The 12,539-nt window shown below is 53.8% G+C and overlaps 2 protein-coding genes across 11 annotated transcripts in view; one reads left to right on the top strand and one right to left on the bottom strand.

Moving 5' to 3' along the window:
• The window catches only part of RANBP10 (RAN binding protein 10), a 100,783-nt gene that overhangs the window by 74,330 nt on the left and 13,914 nt on the right, over positions 1 to 12,539 (top strand). For 7 of the 10 annotated variants that reach the window (XM_055819099.1, XM_055819098.1, XM_055819102.1 and 4 more), the window contains one exon: positions 743 to 8,475. The exons of the other annotated variants lie outside the window; for them this stretch is intronic. In XM_055819099.1, the coding sequence (XP_055675074.1) occupies positions 743 to 873 (131 nt within the window). In that variant the 3' untranslated portion in view covers positions 874 to 8,475. Of the gene's footprint in view, positions 1 to 742; positions 8,476 to 12,539 lie in introns of those variants that run through there. 10 annotated transcript variants of the gene reach the window in all.
• Positions 10,753 to 12,450, bottom strand: CCL17 (C-C motif chemokine ligand 17). Its single transcript, XM_027782083.2, has 3 exons — positions 12,160 to 12,450; positions 11,453 to 11,558; positions 10,753 to 11,109 (listed from the first exon to the last, which is right to left on the bottom strand). Exons 1-3 carry the CDS (start codon positions 12,224 to 12,226, stop codon positions 11,019 to 11,021), a joined length of 264 nt encoding a protein of 87 aa, XP_027637884.1. The 5' UTR covers positions 12,227 to 12,450; the 3' UTR covers positions 10,753 to 11,018.

Here is a 12,539-nt window from a genome sequence, read left to right as displayed (position 1 = left end):
TGGACAAACCTGTGAGGGCTCCAGTTCTGTCTGAGTAAAGGAACAGAAATTAGGTGGCTTGGGAAGGGGCGTCCCCTCCCCTGACAGTCAGCACAGGCAGGTGTCCAGCAGGGTGACTCAGTTCTGGCCATTGTGTGTCCAGTGCTTGAGGAGCGTGGATGGGTTGCTGAGGGGTGTCACCAGGGAGATGTGAAAGATGATGTCTGGACATGCTTTGTCACACAAGTCGCAAGACACCTTAGCTAGCCCAGCTGCGGATTCCCTCTTGCATACGTAGCAAATGTGAAACAGAAGAAGCACTGACCAGTGAGTGAGTTTGTCTGGGGCTTGGACTACTGTGTCGACTTGCACAAGGAGGAGAGGTGGAGAGGCTGCCTCTCACTTGGTGCCGGTTTCACCTGCCTTTCCGTATTTTTCCACGCTTTGATCTCTCACGTTTTGAGGGTTTTCTGGCAGACACCAAGGCAGCAGGAGATCCGCTTCCTTTTTCTTGCTGTGGCCACCACAGCAGCACTTTCTCAGACACCCTGTTGCGCTGTGGCCCCACGTGGGGCATGTCGTGGGTGGTGGGGTGTGCGGAGGAGCAGCAGTGCGGAGCCAGCGCTACTTAGGAGCACCTTCCTTCCAGAGCCAGCGCCTTCTGCCAGGGATGCTGGGCTTGGTGAGAGGGACCCGAGTGCAGGTGAGCTGGCATGCAGCCAGGTCACCTCTTCTAAACAGATTTCTTTTTTTGCCCCCACAGAATCTCAGAACCTGCCAAAGCAGCCCCCGCTGATGCTTGCCTTGGGCCAGGCCTCGGAGTGTTTGCGGCTCATGGCTCGCGTGGGCTTGGGCTCCTGCTCCTTTGCCAGAGTAGACGACTATTTGCACTAGCCACCAGAGCAAGATGGAGTTGACATCGTTGAGTGCTGCCCTTCACCCTCCGTTGCTGCCACTCTACACCACCACCTCGTTCAATAGCCTGACCTCCCTGGCACCAACACCCCCTCTAGCACACACACACGCACGCACACCAACACAAACACTGCCTGTGAAAGGATTGAGTGAGTCCCTCACTGTGTGGCTATTCCAGACCCCAGGAAAGACTGGCAGATCTTACCTGTCTCCCTGCCATTGCTGCGGCTCCAGCGGCACTCAGTATTTCGCTGGTTTTTCTCATGTAGCGCCTTCTGATGTAGGGATTTCTCTTTATTTTGATTTGAGTTGTTTCTCATGGATCCACCAATATTTTATCTGGAGAGTTTTGCTGAGCTGGTTTCTGCTGATTTACTGAGGAAGCTCATCAAGTTGGTGACAGTTTGTTCTTTTCTTCCTTTCTCCCTCCATCGTGCACATACGGCATCATCTGCTGTGCTAGTTATCTGAACTCTTCTCGCTGTGGCAGTTCAGAGGGATTTTTTTTTTTTATTTTATTTGAATCCTGTTTATTAAAAAGGTCTCTTCCACCTCCACAAAGTCATTGATGTATTTATTGCCCACAGACTCGGTCCCAACCATACATATCATACAGCCCTACAGGAGACCTGGTGAGGTAGGTCATGTCACGCACAAATGATGGGAATTGGAGGAGCATGGTCCTTCACGGTTCATGCCTCTTTTAAGAGCACAAGGCTCTCAAACGCTTGTCTTTGTGAGTGGGGAGAGTAAAAGACCTGACAGTGCCTGTGTTAGTGGCCACACTGTAAAAGTATCTCACAGCCCTGAGAAATGGGTACATCCAGCTCCCGCAGCAGCTAGAAGGACAGGACTGATGAATATGAAGCCACCTACCCGCTGTGCTGGTAGGGGCAGCTCATGTTGGCCTGCAAGAAAGCTCGCAGGTGCTGCCTGGTTGTGCTGTCAGTTTTTGTGTTAAATCACAAATCCCCCTTTTTCTCCACATAGGAGGGCACTGTCACTAAGACTAAGTAATAATAGTATGTACTGACCTCCCCACATAACGCTGATCTAAATGAGCACTTTTGAATTTTGGAAGCGTCTTGAGAGCACGAGGCTGAACTGTGCTCGCCCTGCAGGTGACACGTGCAAGGTCAGGTAGGGGGTTAGGGTCAGTATTGGCTTTGCAAGGCCTGAGCTGTTCAGAAGGGAGCAGCAATATTTCTTTAAGGTTTAACTAAGAAAATTATTTTAGTTTTCAGGCCCAAAAGCAACCAGCAAGGATCTGTGGGCGAATAACCTTCAAGAAAGATGGACGAATGTGTCTGTGCTGGAGCATGTGTCAGGCCCAGGGACTTCAGTGCTACTAAGTTTTTGGCATTCGGACCTCTAAGTGTTGCTGAGTGTGTACTTTTAACCGGCGAGGCTGTGTGGCAGGAGCGTACACTTTGCATCTGCTGGGGCACCGTTAGGAGACTCCAGGTTGGGGCTGGCTGCATGGGAGGAACTGTAACTGCACCAAATGAATTTTAGGTCAGTAGCTCTGAGGAGGGAGGGCTCAGGGGAGCTCAGACCCAGCATGTATTTTACTGCTGTTCATGAGGTTTTTTTGGAAGAGTCAACGAAAGATTAATAGATTGTGTTTAAGTTTGTCCTTAAGATGGATGTTAGCCTGTGCCAGGGCTTTGGGCAGCAAGAGTGCTTGTGTGCCCCTGAGGAAAGGAAGGTGGTGTGTGACTTCTGTGCAGTAGCCCAGAACTTTAAGGATTTTCTGTATTTGCAGGCTTGACTTGCGCCTGGAGCATGATGTCTGAAATCAAGGCAGAGCAAGGGGGTAGGTGTCCCCTGCACTGCAGAAGACTGTGGCAGTGAACGTGCAGATGGTGTTGAGGGTGGTTGGGAATGCCTGTGACTACCTTTTGGTGAACGTATACAATGTATAGGGGCAGTGCTAGAGCCATGGTGGCCTAAGAAAGCAGGCAAGGTGAGATTTAGAGATGGAGGAGGCATTTTTATTAGCATCAGGTCTGAAAAAGCAGAGAGGGAGCTCTGTGTGTCGAAGCCGTTCTTCTAGGCAGACGGCAGCAGAGGACCGCAGTAAGCAGGTGAATTCAACTTGCAAATCTGAGGCTTCTGTTTCAGTTCTGGGGAACAGCTCACGTGCCTGAAAGCTCATCTGCTGATTTCCAACTCTGCTCGTTGTCCTGGTGGTGGATGTTACCCCAGCCTGCAGTCCTTACCTTGCTGCAGTTGCAGAGACCTTTACCCCGGCAGGCAGAAGTCCTTTCTGAAGCCTCTGGTGTGGGACCCGCCGGGCTGCCCAGCCTAAGCTGTCGTGCCCTGGTGCCATTGCTGACCCTGAGGCAGCACGTGAACTTGGCCTCCTGAGTGTCTTCTGCAGGCTTTCCAGTTTGTAGACCCAGGCTTGCGGCACACTGATGGGCTGATTGTGGGTACTTAGGCTGGAAATTTTACTCTGGTACCTGGCTTTGCCTTTCACATTTGGCGACTTCTGCTCTGTTGGTCACCATTTAGCTTGCTGCTGTCTGGCTGCAGTCAGTCCACTTGCTCATCTCCGTGCCAACACCATCTTTGTCTCTTTCTGAGTTGTGGGGTTTTTTTGTTCCTTCTCTTTGTGGTTCCTTTAAGCCAAGACTCTTCGCAATGTGTGATGTTAATGCCCCACTTGGTCTCTCAGCAAAGCGGTGCTGACTATCCTAGAGCATGTTTCTTGTTTTGGTTTCCCTTTCACTACAAAAAAACCAAAGATGCTCCTAGATACCTGGTTATTCAGGAAATGCGTGATGGGGTGGTCTCTCTGGCTTGTCGTGGAGACCCTCCCTGCGGTAGAAACCATCTTGCTGCTGTGCCATGGTTAGTGCTGAGAGGCCGCACTCTTAATGGTGATGGTGAGCCACTCTGCCACTGACGATGTGTGTCACGTAGCGGCGGCAGATCCCTGTGGACTGGACAAGCAGCGGTGCTTTCCACTTCTTGCACTCAAAGCAATAGTGCTAGCTTGAGTTGTTTTTCCCTTTCCACTTGACCCAGTTCCTAACTGGCTCACAGCTGTAACCCACACCCATCACTGCTGCCAGCTTTTGTACCTGGTGTCTTGATGCTGTTCTTTGAGGAGTGCAAAGGCTTTTCGGCTGTGACATACCTGTCCTATGCTTGTTACTTGAGGTTTTTTTTTTATTTCAAATGTGAAACCGCAAGAACTAGTGGTTTCTGCTTGTTTTGTTCAGAATCTGGCTAATATGGCCATGACTCAGTGTGGGGAAGTGTGTTTGCAGTGTGTGGTGGGGTGCAGCTGTAGCCTCCACCTACCACTGATTCCTAGATGAGATTTCTGACTTGGTTTTCCCAGGTTATTTTTCAAAGCCTCTTGGTCTCTGAGTGTCCCTGGCAGCTCCTTGGTGGTTCATGTCAGCTGAAACTTGGTTTGGATTGTTGTGGTCATTTAAAAAAGCAAACATCACTAAGCTGAAATGGGGTTTTTAATTCTGAATGTGTTTGTGCACCTAACCTGCGGCTAGTGCAGTTTAAAAATTACTTTTCTAACAGCGATTTGGGATTTATTATTCCAACTGCCTCGTGCTTTGCTCAGAAACAAGTGAACTATGAACACCCCAGCTGAGACTCTGCTTCATCTAGGCAGTCCCTTCTCCCAAGAGTCCTTCAGTAGCGCCACGTAAATGATTGTGTAGCCCGTAGTAGAAACTTTTGGCTTCCTACTCCTTGGTGAGGGTGGCGAGGTCTCAGCTATGGCCCTGTGTTATAATGCTGAGGGCGCTGGACATCACACGAGGCTGACACGCAGGTTGCTCTCTGCTGGGCTGACTTCAGATCCTAGAAGTAGATTTTCCCAACCACAGCCAGACAGTGCTCACAGGTGACATTTCTCAGTGAGCCGCCCCAAGAGAGGCTTTCTAGCCGTGGCATCCTTCCCAGGACATGCGAAATGCTGCAGCTGCAACATCTAAAGCTCTTCCAGCTGTTCCATGTCTGCACACTTGGAGCATCTCGGCTCTCCACTGATCAGTCCAGAGTCACCACCAAAGAGCTGGTCTGCAGAGTGGCAGGCACACTCCAGCGACATGCTCTGGACACCAGCCACTCTGCCTGCCTTCCTCAAGCTCCACATCGCAGCAAGGACCGTTCAGAAGGATAACATTTCACAGGGACTTGGTGAAAGCCTGTTTTCAGGGCTGGGGAACTGCAGCCCTGCCCATCATGAGCTTTGGTTTTGAGCCTAATTCTCTGCCTGTTAAATGACCCTTTGAGAACAACATTTTGGGAACTACAGACCTGAAGCCTTGGTTAAAGCATCCTTCAAGGGTTCTGTGGAGAGAGCTTCGTGGAGCTGAATTACATCACCAGGCACTTCTCCCCGCAGACAAGGGTTCCTGCTGTCCCCACAAGCAGTGAGTGAGAGCAGTCACATCAGCAGTAACATGGGAGAACTTCAGAGTGAGATGAAGGATCAGCTCAGGAGATGGAGATGTTGAAGTATGTGAGATAAGCGGAGGTGTATCTACCTCATACACCTTGTACTCCAGCCTCTGACCATCTTTGTGGCCTCTGCTGGATGTGTTCCAGTTTGTGGGCATCTCCCCTGTACCAGGGGAGCCAAACTTTGTTCCTCTTGGTTCCTTTTGTTCCTCTTGGAAGCATCTTGTTCCAGATGATTCCTTTTGCTGCTCTGTGTTTCTGTCCTGGCTGGTATTTAACAAAAGCTGATTCGAGCAGGGAGGGCAGCAATCTGTCACCCATTCACCCTTAGATGTGTTCTCAGAACCAGTTTGTTTTGGGAAAACTTACTGCTATTAGGTCTCTGTTCTTGCTCCTTTACCTCCCACAATCCCAGCATTCTCCCACCTGTGTGACCACCAGAAGTGGTATCTGCAGCGTTCGGTGCTATGGAGCTGCTTTGAGACCAGGGTCAGCTCTGCGGCTTGTGCCAACAATATGTTTGTTGAGCAGAGATGTGGCAGCTCCAGCTGCTCTTCCTGACTTGGCTTCTGCTGCGCTGGCCCAGAGGGGCAGATCTGCGTGCAGTGATCCCTTTTTGTCACCATGCAGGATCCTGTCAGCCTGCAGCTGGGCTGGCTGCAGCACTTCTGCCCTTCTTTTGGAGTCTGGTTAGAAACTGAGCCTTTGCATGTGGCCAGCAGAATGGAGAGGGACTGCCAAAGCAAAGCACCAGGTACATGGCATCCAGCTCTTGGGGAGAGGTGGTCCAGTGGCTGCTCTCCATCGCCTCCAGCCCCCTGTGCATACCAGAATGTATATCATTGCTTTGGGACACGTGGAAGATAGGTGGTTATCGGTGCTATAGCCTGTTCCTGTTTCTGACGTGCTGGTGGTGCTTGCTGTGCTGCCGCCAACCTGATTTGGACACCGGGAGATGCAGTTGTGACTGGTGTGGAGAACAGTCCCCTCAGGAGTCTTGTTTCTCGTGATTGCTTACACCCAGAATTTTCCCATCTGCTTCTTACACAGTGACATCTCAACCTGTTTCGAGCTGTGTCCTTATTTTTCACATAGTCTTATTAAGGCATCTTTACCATTCTTTAAATAGCTTTGTTCTTGAGGCTCCCTTGAACAACTGGAACAACCAGAGCTGGTGTAACTAGCTCTGGGGATTGAATTCTTCATTTTCCTCCTTAGGCCTTGGGGGTGATGAACCATCTCCTTCTCCAGCAAGGCATACCTTGTTGGATTGCTGTGATGCTGCTGGGCTTCGGTACCTGTCTGTCTTAATGCTCACGTAGCACGTGTCGCTCAGATGCAGGTTTCGGAGTTCCTTCTGCTATCATGGGGTTGACTGAGGAGGTGAACCATGGTAGCCAGGCTGTACGGCAGCGTGTAAATGCCACGAAGCTGCACGGTGCACAACGTGGTGTTGGGAGGTTCTTTCCATGAAGAAGCGCTGTGCAGGCTCCGGCAGCCGCACAGGGTAGCGGGCAGAGAGGTCCATCACGCTGCGGTGCTGAGCGCAGCGAGGCCCTGTGGGGCTGCTCGCAGCAGAAAGGAAGGAACATGTTCCTTGGAAACGTGGTCCTGGTCACCCGGGCGTCCCCTTTGCAGAAGGAGCAACTTCCTTCGAACCCTGCCTGTGTTAGAACAGCTCGAGCGGTGGATCCGGAGGGGAGCAGGTCTCTTGTAGAGAGCTGGTGTTGGGACTCCATGTACGGGTCTGTCCCTAGGTGTTTCTGCAAGAGGGCTGGCGGGGACAGGACAGGGGATGTGTGCTGTGTGCTGCTGGGACCCTTCTGCCCCAGCAGAGTGATGGACAGAGCTGCGATCCAGCAGCTCTTGCTCGGAGCCAAAAGCTGGCTGTGAGCCATGTCCCACCTGCTGCGTAGGTCGCAGAGCCAGGGGAAGCTTTGGCAGCGGGGTGTGGGGAGCTACAGCTGATGCAGGGAGGAAAGGGGAGCAGCCGAGAGCCTGGAGACCTCTTCCAGAGGGAGCACTAGCTGCTCCCCACCATCCTTCCCTGCAGCAGGAGGTGGCAGGTGATGGATGAGTGAATGTGGCATGTCTGTCCCCCTCCTCACATCTCACACCAGCACTCAGAGCCTGCAGCCTTGAGCTGTAGCAGTGCCCCAAGCCCAGGGCTCACCCGTTGAGGAGCACACCTCCTGCCAGCTCTTTTATTTCCAAGAGGAAGGTGTAACTCTTTTCTGCTCACAGGAAGCCGAGCCCCGTGCGGGATTTGCACTCACATTGCCGCAGAAACGTTGGTGGAGGCCATGCAAACCTCTGCTCCTTGTCCAAGTTCCTCTGGCCAAGTGGACCCCTTTTCTCTGGGCACTCTGCCTGGGTCCGGGCGTGTGCTCTGACCCCTGTGCTTGGGGGATCTTCACCGCATCCTTCCTCCGGGAGGGGGCACAGCGTGTTTTTGCAGTCTGGGCTTCTCACGGGCTCAAACTTAGAGAAAGGAGAAGCAGCAGCAGCAGCTCTGGGGATAATCAGGATTTTAAAGGAAATCTTAAAAATACAAGTATGGTGACTCTTCCAGACCAAGGACTCTGCAGAGGTGTTTGGTGGGGCTGGGCTGGGTGCTCCCTGTGCACCCTCTTGCCGGCTCTCCAGCCAGGAGGCAGGAGGTGGCTGCCGGCCCCTGAAGCCCTTGGGTGCAGGCTGGTCAGCGGTGCGAGCCCCCAGGGACCTGCTCACCACGCAGCAAACTCTTCTGCTGGTTGCTCACAACTCAGGTATGACACGCGTGGCGGGGGCGCGGGCTGCCAGGTCATCGCAGGTCCCCAGCCAGCCCGGAGGAGCGGCTGCCACCACGCCGATCGCCCGCTGTCGCTCTGGACTGGTTGTCATTGCCTTGGGAGGGGGGTCTCCCTCTGCGGTACAGCATGGGCTAAACGGACATAACACAGAGTGTGCACATTGGTTCAGTCTAAGCTTAGTATTTGTGAATTAAGTTATCTGACGCTTCGCATGAAAACTTTAAAAAGGGGAGGGGGGGATTTTAACTGAGAAAAAGCCTATGAAAATATACTAGAAATATGGTAAAGAAATCGACGTTCTGCTGTATATTGACAGAATTATTTTTATTAAAATACACATCCATGTGCAAGAGCTAGCGTGGAGCAGTGTGCTTTGTCAGGCTCTGCCGGCCGGGGAAGGCGAGCGGCGGAGCTGGCGCAGGCAGCAGCCTGTGTCCCCCCACGGGACGGGGTCCCAGAGTGGGGCTGCCTGCCCGCGGGCTGCCAGGCTGCTCGGGACCCCATCGCCCCGGGACCCCCAGCTCAGCGGGGATGAGCTGGTTACAGGGTGTGTTGCCGGTCCGGGGGCGAGCTGATGCCGGCAGCGGTGGCTCCCTGTGCGGACGTGGGTCCCTCGGTGGTCAAGGCGGTGGGCGCTGGGCACGGGCGTTGCTCCCTCACATACAGCTGTCAGGGGGAAGCCAGCGGTTATTGCCCAGATGTTCAGGTGTGTCCCACCCAGCTTGGCTAGCAGGGTGTTTGAGGGGCAGGCTGTGATGCAGCAGCTGCCGACACCTATATATATGTCTGCTGACCCCTCTATATATCTCCACTCTGCTCTTGTCTCAGCATAGCAGAAAGCACGTGATGTCTGTGCTACAAAACTTCTTTCGGAACAGCTTCTCCCAGCGGTGCTGAGCCCGGCCGGCAGCGGCGCAGGGCGAGCACCTGCGCTGGAGCCCCTGGGGCAGACCCGGTGCCCTTTTCCCATGGCCCACCTCCTGCATCTCGGGCCCTGGTGCCTTGAGTCCAGTGACGTTCCCACCTGGCAGCACCTCACGTGAGCGGTCCCTGGGGTCTGGACCAGTCCAGAACATCAGTACAGCTCCATTCCCCATGAGCCAAAACAGGCCACCGGCGTGGTGAAACCCTGAGGGATAACGTTGACATGCCCAGTGGAGTGTCATTTTATGTTGTTGATGAAGAGATAGTGACTAGTAAAACAATAATTTTTTTCCATCAAGGGCTGCTCTGTAACGTGGGCAGGTGACATTTGTCCCACATTTTCATCACCACCTTTCTCGCAGAGGGTGTGATGCGTCATCCCCATAATAATACCGACATGATCTGCTGGGCTTCCTCAACGTTTTCACCTCTGGTTGGCAATAGCATCTTGTAACACCTTTCACATCTTGTCGAGACAGCTCTTTCTGCAGGTCAGTAATTTCTGGATTAGCTGTGTGCCATGGCAAGAACTACTTTTTCTCCTCAAGCATCATGTTGTCTACCTGCAGTGTTCTAGTTGTGGGCCTACGTGGTTTGATTTTCAGTGGTGGTGGTTTTAAAAAAAAAAAATGGGGGAAATAATCTTTGCAACCCTCAAATTCAAACGATTGGGGAAGGCTGCTTAGTAAGTAAAATACTGAAAGAGTCTCTGAAGTACAGACTGGGATTGTCCATCCACAAACTGGCTACTTTGTGTGGCTACTTGCACATCCCTTTTTTCTTCCAGAAGACAACGTGGCCATCATAGCCCTCGGTGCTACGTGCTGTGAGGGCACAACCTGGAATTTTGTGTCCATAATCAGCCAAGCACAATCCGCATGGTGGTTGTCCCCAGATTCTGATTCTGCCTCAGTTTTCCGCCACTGCTTTGTCCCATGGCACTAACAATTCATGGGCAAAAATGTCACCTGAGATGCTTTTTCCTGTTCTCTGCTTACATTTGATATCCTAGAAAATACAGCCCTGCCCTGTTTTCTGGTCATGAGCACAAAACACTGATGAAGCTTTAGAAGCTTTAGAAGCAGGTTAAGGCTCAGTCCGCGGCATGCCCGGTGTTCCTTGCCTGCACCTCTCTGAGGTTTTCTCCCATGGGCTTTGTGCCTCTCGCGTGAAACGATGGACCGTCAGCCTGGTGTCACCGGTGGGGTCCTGTGCTGCTCCCCCCTGCCCCAGCCCTGCAGGGGGGTCGGCAGCTGGGACCCCCTTTCTGCTGCCCAGCTGAGGGGGTTGTGTCCTCACCCTCCTGGCACTGCGGATGTTTTTCATCTCCCTTGCTTACTTCGCGGTGGCCACCAGCATGTTTGGAAGCTGACAAGGTACTAAGGGTTTGGCAGATTGGTAACTTCTCCCCAACCCTCTGCTGCCACCCACTAATTCGGAGTGCCTGCAGAGCCCGAGGGGCTGAGGGCATGCTGCAAGGATGTATAGCCTTACCTATGGGTAAGGACAACCCCACCTGTGGGTCCCTGACCTATGGGTCAAGACCTGGCCCCACTACCCTGTTCCAAATGAAGCACACCATTACCAGGCGCGGTTTGCTCCTGGAGGAGCATGTGCCCATGGCAAAGGGGGTTTTGGCTGCACCGTGCCCTGGACTTGTAGGATCTGCTCCTTGCACTGAAGAATCAGGAAAAACTCAAAAAAGCAACTTGTGGCAATGAGTCTTTATTATAAATATTTGCTCCACTGGATGCATCCTGGCAGGGCAGTGACAGTGGGAGGGACATGGTGGCCTGCTGGTCCATGCTGCTGTGACACCTGGTACTGCCAGGGTACGGGCTGGCTGCACCTGCGGTGACAGCACCCACCACCACGGGAGCCTTTGGAGAAGTGCTGTGAGCATGGTCTGCTCCCTCCGGAGATGGGAGGACTGGATGGGTGAGTCTGACGGTGGACAGCAGGAAGAGGATTTCATTTTTTCCTTGGAAGATTTTTCATGGCTCTCTTCACCCAGAGCTTCTGGGGGTCAGCACAGATCTCGGCACCGTTCGCAGCCACAACCCTGCAGTTAGAAAGTGAGGAAAGAGAATGAAAACATGAACCATGAGCTGTTCCCTTCCCATGCACCACTACTCCCCTCTCTGCGTGCAGCCCCATCTTGGATGGAGGCTTGGAGTCACCTCCAGCAGCCCGTGCCCTCCTTGGGCTGATGGTGCGTGTCTGAGTCTTCCCAGACCTCTGGCAGCAGAAAGCACCATTTTTCCCCCTCTGCCCACCCCACAGAGCTACTTTCCTACCACAGCCCCTCTGGCACGTGGTCCCTGCTGGGACTGAGCTGTCTGTGGGGCAGGATGGGATGGGGGATGCTGTGCCGGGGGTGGGGGGCAAACCCCGGGGGTACTTACACAACTGCAGGCAAGGAGCAGTCGCTGGATGTCTCGTAGAAACTCTGTATGTGTCGGATGGCTTTCTGTGTGTACTTGAAGCAGCATTCGATGGGAGTGAAGTGGGCTGAGAAGGGAAGGGAGAGATGTGAATGCCCTCGGCAGCATTTTGCAACTAATTGCATCGCCAGACAGTGATGCTGCAGAATACTGAAGATGGGACGGGGGCTGTGGAGCTTCTCAGCAGCTCCCACAGCATCCCACAGTGCGGGCTCGTTCCCTTCGTGTCAGCGAGCGTGGGACTGGGAAGCGTGGGCAGCAGTGGGAAGGGGAACGGCAGGGTACCCGGCACCCCCAGCCCACATTGCTGCAGCTGCCGAAGCGCACGCTGAGGCTGGGGTGCTCGGTCTGGGGACGAGGTTCTGTGAGTTCCAAGGTGGGAGCACAACTTCCAAGGTGTTTTGGGAGGCTCCCAACAGCTCCCCACCTGTGACACGTGCTCCCCACCTCCAGCCACTTGCTCGCCCAGCTGAGAGCTGGGGCGCCTGGAGCCCCCTCCCAGCTTGGCACCTGGCACCCTGCCCGCCCTTCCCTGCACCCCGGGACGTGCCGCCCCATACCCGTCCCTGCTCCCTGCTGATCTTCTCGCCCGCCCCCCCCCCCCCCCGGGATGTCCCCAGTGGGGGCTCCAAGCCCCGACCTGCGGCGGTGGCCCATGGGCGCCTTACCTGCGGTGTGGTGCAGGGAGAGGGTGAGGAGCAGGGCGAGCAGCAGGACAGGCCGTGCAGGGAGCATGGTGGCTGCGGGAGGGCTCTTCCTGGTGCCTCTGTCCTGCTCCGCGCCACCTGCCCGCTGTCTGCAGCTTTGGCTCTCACCGCGCCGCAATTTATCCTCTGCGTGCCACCCACTTCGACCGCTTTTCTGAAAACTTCAGACACGTTCTAAGAAGCCTCTTCCTGGTCACCAGGACTTACGACATTTTTTATTTTGGGGGCACGTCCAGCAGCGGGTGGAAAAGGTCGAGGAGCAGGGCAGCCACTTCTGCTTTCTGCAGAAGAGCCACAAGGCCATGAGGGGCTGCCAGGAGGCTTTGGGGAAACGAAATTTA

The sequence above is a fragment of the Falco peregrinus genome, chromosome 14 (assembly GCF_023634155.1).
Source record: "Falco peregrinus isolate bFalPer1 chromosome 14, bFalPer1.pri, whole genome shotgun sequence".
Taxonomy (NCBI): Eukaryota; Metazoa; Chordata; class Aves; order Falconiformes; family Falconidae; genus Falco; species Falco peregrinus.
The sequence above is the reverse complement of the archived record's forward strand: the minus strand, read 5'-3'. Positions and strand labels throughout refer to the sequence as shown.

Excerpts from the sequence above, each read along its gene's own strand:
- CCL17 (XM_027782083.2), bottom strand. The coding sequence starts at position 12,226 with ATGCTCCCTGCACGGCCTGTCCTGCTGCTCGCCCTGCTCCTCACCCTC. Across the intron at positions 11,559-12,159 it reads CTCCCTGCACCACACCGCAG|CCCACTTCACTCCCATCGAA; the intron begins GTAAGGCGCCCA and ends TTCCCTTCTCAG. Across the intron at positions 11,110-11,452 it reads TGCTCCTTGCCTGCAGTTGT|GGTTGTGGCTGCGAACGGTG; the intron begins GTAAGTACCCCC and ends TTCTAACTGCAG.